The 750-nt window shown below is 57.1% G+C and overlaps 1 protein-coding gene across 1 annotated transcript in view; it reads left to right on the plus strand.

Moving 5' to 3' along the window:
• The window catches only part of MYO7B (myosin VIIB), a 135,426-nt gene that overhangs the window by 112,809 nt on the left and 21,867 nt on the right, over positions 1-750 (plus strand). Inside the window, exon 26 of the mRNA XM_045298324.1 lies at positions 341-467. Coding sequence (XP_045154259.1) covers positions 341-467 — 127 coding nt within the window. The remainder of the gene's footprint in view (positions 1-340; positions 468-750) is intronic.

A 750-nucleotide genomic window follows, 5' to 3' on the forward strand; every position in this document is an offset into this window, starting at 1 on the left:
GATGAGGGGATGGGAAAGGGGGCTGGGATTTGGTGAGAGAAGAAATGAGGGCTAAGGAGAGTGCATTCCCAGGCCCTAGGGAAATAGCCAGCGTGACTTGGTCCTGGGAGATGGATGACCTGGTCCGGGTTGGCTCATGCAGGGGGTGATGATGGAGAGGTGGCAAAGGCAATTGGAGGTGAAAAGTCGGGGAGGTCCAAGTGCCAAGGACCATTTACAGTCATGGCCCCACCTAGGATGCAGGAAGGGCACATGCCCCAGCGCGTCTATCTCGTCTTGGGCTCTCCCCCTTCTGCCAGCCCTTGACCGACCAACCTTCCCAGTGGTCTGTGTGTTTTAGGGACGAGGTTTACTGTCAGATCTGCAAGCAGCTCTCAGAGAACTTCAAGACCAGCAGCTTGGCCCGGGGCTGGATCCTGCTTAGCCTCTGCTTAGGCTGCTTCCCACCCTCCGAGAGGCTCGTGAAGGTAGGAGGGCAGGGACAGGCGTAGCATGGGGCGGGGTGGCTCCCAAAATCCATATCTCTGGCTAGTCTTCCTATCACAGGCCAAGATTCACAGCAGCGCGTGTGCTTCCTGGGGCCTCCAGTTCCCCACCCCTAAAAGAGGATGCTGGCCCTGGCTCCTTCCAGCCCCAACACAGTATCCACAGAGCCTTTTCACTGGGGCTCCTTTGAAGCTAAAATGAGGAAGGCGGTCCAGAACCTAAGTCCAGCTCCTTTGATGAGACAGAAATCGTGCACCTTCAGAC

Source organism: Echinops telfairi, unplaced genomic scaffold (assembly GCF_000313985.2).
Source record: "Echinops telfairi isolate 266 unplaced genomic scaffold, ASM31398v2 ScPeMD7_4;HRSCAF=17, whole genome shotgun sequence".
Lineage (NCBI taxonomy): Eukaryota > Metazoa > Chordata > Mammalia > Afrosoricida > Tenrecidae > Echinops > Echinops telfairi.